We start from the raw sequence: 788 nt of genomic DNA, 5'->3' as shown, positions 1-788 counted from the left end.
TCGTCGAGACCCTGAAGAGAACATTGGTAGCGTTAAATTTTCGCAAATACTCACTTTTGCATCGTCTAATAGAGATCGTGAGCCAGATGATTCACCCGCTTGCATACTTCGAAAATGTTTAATTAATTCTAGAACTTGATAATTAATTGTTGTGATTGCGAACGCTTCTTCTCGATTGCACTGCGGACATTTTGATGAGAGCATTTGATGTTTACAGTGTTCGCAAATTGAGTGACCACATGTTCCGATGCAAGGTTTTCGAGATTCAGTGTCTGAAAATACACAATAAAATTTTAAAAATTGAATTAAAACTTGCCATATTCATTATAACAGATAATACACTCAGTTGTGTTTACAATAGACATATCCGCTGGATTTGTACTTTGCTTTTTTCCCACCCGTTTTGTTCTGCAAAAAAGTATATGAATAGGGAACAGCATCGATTTTTGCAAGCGGATTAGTATTAATATTAGTTCGTTGACTCTGCATAAACCTAAGTAAAATTATGAACGAACGGCGTTCAAATAGGCTTGTTATTTTTTGTTTAAATTGAATTTTTTAAATTTGAAAATAATTTTCATTAAAAAAACAAGGATTAAGTCAGTTTTTATAGAAATTTCATGAGATTTCCATGGAAATTATGGATAGAGTGTCGCGCATAAAAAGGAATGCACTAGATTTGCCGACAAAATGCACACAAAACGAGATCGCTGAGAAATTTTAGCCTAATTTTTTGAGAGAACGGCGGGAATATGTTGAAATTTCGGAACATTCTGGACAAACGGAAC

General features: G+C 34.1%; 1 protein-coding gene across 1 annotated transcript in view; it reads right to left on the bottom strand.

The window, feature by feature from the left end:
• The window catches only part of CBG23781, a gene marked incomplete at both ends in the record, with an annotated part of 1,846 nt that extends 1,481 nt beyond the window's left edge, over nucleotides 1-365 (bottom strand). Inside the window, 2 exons of the mRNA XM_045241054.1 lie at nucleotides 51-272; nucleotides 317-365. Of these exons, the coding sequence (XP_045091160.1) occupies nucleotides 51-272; nucleotides 317-365 (271 nt within the window). The remainder of the gene's footprint in view (nucleotides 1-50; nucleotides 273-316) is intronic.
• Between the last annotated feature and the right edge of the window lie 423 nt (nucleotides 366-788).

Source organism: Caenorhabditis briggsae (genome assembly GCF_000004555.2).
Source record: "Caenorhabditis briggsae AF16 supercontig from assembly CB4, cb25.NA_040, whole genome shotgun sequence".
NCBI lineage: Eukaryota > Metazoa > Nematoda > Chromadorea > Rhabditida > Rhabditidae > Caenorhabditis > Caenorhabditis briggsae.
The sequence above is the reverse complement of the archived record's forward strand: the minus strand, read 5'-3'. Positions and strand labels throughout refer to the sequence as shown.